Raw genomic sequence first — 2,979 nt, 5'->3', positions numbered from 1 at the left:
CTCCCACTTAATGAGATGTAAATATTTTTGTGTAAATATTTTTGGTAAAGTAAATAGCTATAACAGTTGCATACTCATCTATAAAATAAAAAATAAAAACATCACACCAGTTGGGACACTTTTATTGGACAGCACAGACACGGCACTGACTCAAATCTAACAAAAAATTCAGATTCCATTAAGACACATTTTCACCAAAAATGGACAAGTACTTGATGCAGATTGTATTGAAACTGTCTCTGAGTTCTTCTTCTTCTGCAGAGTTCTTCTTCTTCTGCAGAGTTCTTCTTCTTCTGCAGAGTTATTCTCCTTCTGCAGAGTTATTTGAATGAATAATCAATATTTACAGAGCTGCAATGCTTTCTGTCTTTTCACAGAGTAGGAAGGATGGTGTTATGGTCAATGACCTTATGGCACTTCTTGTAGAGTCGGAAGGATGGTGTTATGGTCTGATAATGTACAAACATATTTAGGCGGACAATAAATAAGCATTATATTTACAAAATGATACAAATTTAAGGTACCATATTGAGATCACTCAAAACATTCAAGCACACATTACAAGTTAAAGCAGCACAAGAAAATACATTGAAACGCCACTCAAGGCATTGTTCAGAAAACCTTTCATTACTAATGAATGTGTAGGATAGTTTTAAACACCCGTTTGAAATTCTCATTGCAGAGTGGGTATATGAACGGGTTCAAGGTAGAGTTAATATAACCGAGCCATATTGTGAACATATGTAGGTCATGATGTACACAGGTCTGGCAGAAAGCCATGACCATAAAGACTATGAAGTAGGGGATCCAGCACATCATGAACCCAGCTATGATAAAGCCCAGCTGCTTGGCCGCTTTGTGCTGCTTATGGACCTGAAGGCTCTGGATACACTGCCTGGACTGGGCACAGAACTTCTGCCAGGTCTGCTTAAGAGTCACGGCGTCCGGGCTAGTACCATCACCAGTCTCTGAGTCCTCCTGGGGCGGGGGCGACGGGGGTGAAATATGGGGCCATGGTGACGGGGATAAATTCAGAGACTGGGTGAAATCGTTGTTGTACAACATGGTGGTGTATCTCTGCATGTCAGAAATCTGGGTTATCTCGCAGACGCCGGCCACAGAGTTTGGCGGCACGGCTACCTTGCAGTCGCTCACGGATACGTAGAGTTTCTGTACGTTGTTGTCGTCGTGTGTGAAGCCGAGAGGTAACGATGACAGGTTCAAAGGGTCCGAGTCCGGATCCTTCTGCTGGAAAGACGAAGAGTTGTCTTTTACAGTCGTCCTCAAATGTTTTGTCATTCTGAGCAGTGAACTGGAACGAGAGTCTTTCCCAGACTTGGGTTCCCTGGGTGCGTTGGTTTCAACTGTATCTGTGGAGTCGTACGGCTGGTCTAAAGTGTACTGATCAAAGTCAGAGTTTTTTTCCTTCTTAGAAGACTCGCAGGGGCTATTTCCTGTTTGGACTTTGTGTCTGATCCTGTTTTCCGCCACGGAATCTGTGGGATTGATAATCCTCTCCCTCTCTCTGAAGTGCTGCCTCACAGCCCTGTAGATACGTGAGTAGAACCACAGCATCAACAGAGAGGGAACGTAGAAGTTAAACACTGAAGTTAAAACCTTAAACCACGTAACAAACCGGAAATCAGTGTCACACTTATTCTCCATCTCTGGTTTGAGGTCGACCTGAGCGAAGGACCTCCACCCTAGAATAGGAATAATCCATGTCATGGACAACAGCCAGGCCCCAGAGATCATAACGCTAGCTCTCCCTCTAGTCCGGTACTTCAGGTACCTCAGCGGCTCGTGAACGGACCGATACCGATCCAGACAAAGTATAAACAGACTAAAGATGGAGGCTGTACTTGCTACATAATCCATGATGAGCCAGAACTGACAGACGACCCTCCCCAGCCTCCACTCATCCTCCAGCAGATAGACCAGGTTGAGGGGCATCACGGTGGCCCCGACGATGAGATCCGCCACGGAGAGGCTGACGATGTAGAGGTTGCCCACCGTGTGGAGGGTCCGCTCCTTCTTCACAGCGTAGAGTACCAGGATGTTCATGATGACGGTGAGCAGCGACAGGAAGCCCAGGAAGAATCCTACAATAGAATAAATTAACAGAATTAACAGAATATATACTTTGTTTAGTGGTTAGAACGGAAATCTGTCTACTTCCTTCCCCAACACCCCCAGACACACACACACACACACACACACACACACACACACCTAGTAGGGTGTTGTGGAAGCTGTTGTGGTGCTCGACGTGGAGGGTGGTGTTGGAAAGTGACGGAAGAGTCTCCTGGCTGTACGTTCTCCAGGTGCTGTTGAAGTACCTTTAGAAAAGAAACACTCAAAATCAAATCAAAGTTTATTCATCACTGGATACAGCGGGTGTAAACGGTACAGTGAAACGCTTACTAGCAAGCTCTCCTCAAGAGTCAGTCTATTATAACATCCTCTCATGGCAATGCAATACATTTGCAACATTCCGATGCAATATATTTAATATGCAGATGTTTTGACAGCTATGCTGCCTTCGACAGGGTTTCATCTGGCAAACACTTCATGTCACATGTATACATACTGGTATGTAGAATTTCATTAGACACACAAATGTGTTGTTAAAGTACCTGTCCATGTTGATGTCAGGTGACTGAATAGACTCCACCCCTCCTTCTCTTCATCCTTCACATGATGTCAGAAGTGCTGGAAACATCAGGAGCAATCAGCCATCCTGAATCAATCCCCATCAGCCAGTACTGTATTCTCCCTGAGTCAAACCCCATCAGCCAGTACTGTATCCTCCCCGAGTCAATCCCCATCAGCCAGAACTGTATTCTCCCTGAGTCAATCCCCATCAGCCAGTACTGTATTCTCCCTGAGTCAATCCCCATCAGCCTGAACTGTATTCTCCCTGAGTCAATCCCCATCAGCCTGAACTGTATCCTCCCTGAGTCAATCCCCATCAGCCTG

At 45.3% G+C, this 2,979-nt stretch overlaps 1 protein-coding gene across 1 annotated transcript; it reads right to left on the bottom strand.

The window, feature by feature from the left end:
• Positions 1-630: 630 nt before the first annotated feature.
• Positions 631-2,644, bottom strand: LOC311138287 (histamine H1 receptor-like; the record flags this gene model as incomplete). The annotated part of the gene is made up of 3 exons (XM_084172968.1): positions 631-2,102; positions 2,233-2,339; positions 2,637-2,644. 3 exons carry the CDS (start codon positions 2,642-2,644, stop codon positions 631-633), a joined length of 1,587 nt encoding a protein of 528 aa, XP_084029094.1.
• Positions 2,645-2,979: the final 335 nt, after the last annotated feature.

Source organism: Coregonus lavaretus, assembly GCF_964263955.1.
Source record: "Coregonus lavaretus genome assembly, chromosome: 12".
Taxonomy (NCBI): domain Eukaryota; kingdom Metazoa; phylum Chordata; class Actinopteri; order Salmoniformes; family Salmonidae; genus Coregonus; species Coregonus lavaretus.
The sequence above is the reverse complement of the archived record's forward strand: the minus strand, read 5'-3'. Positions and strand labels throughout refer to the sequence as shown.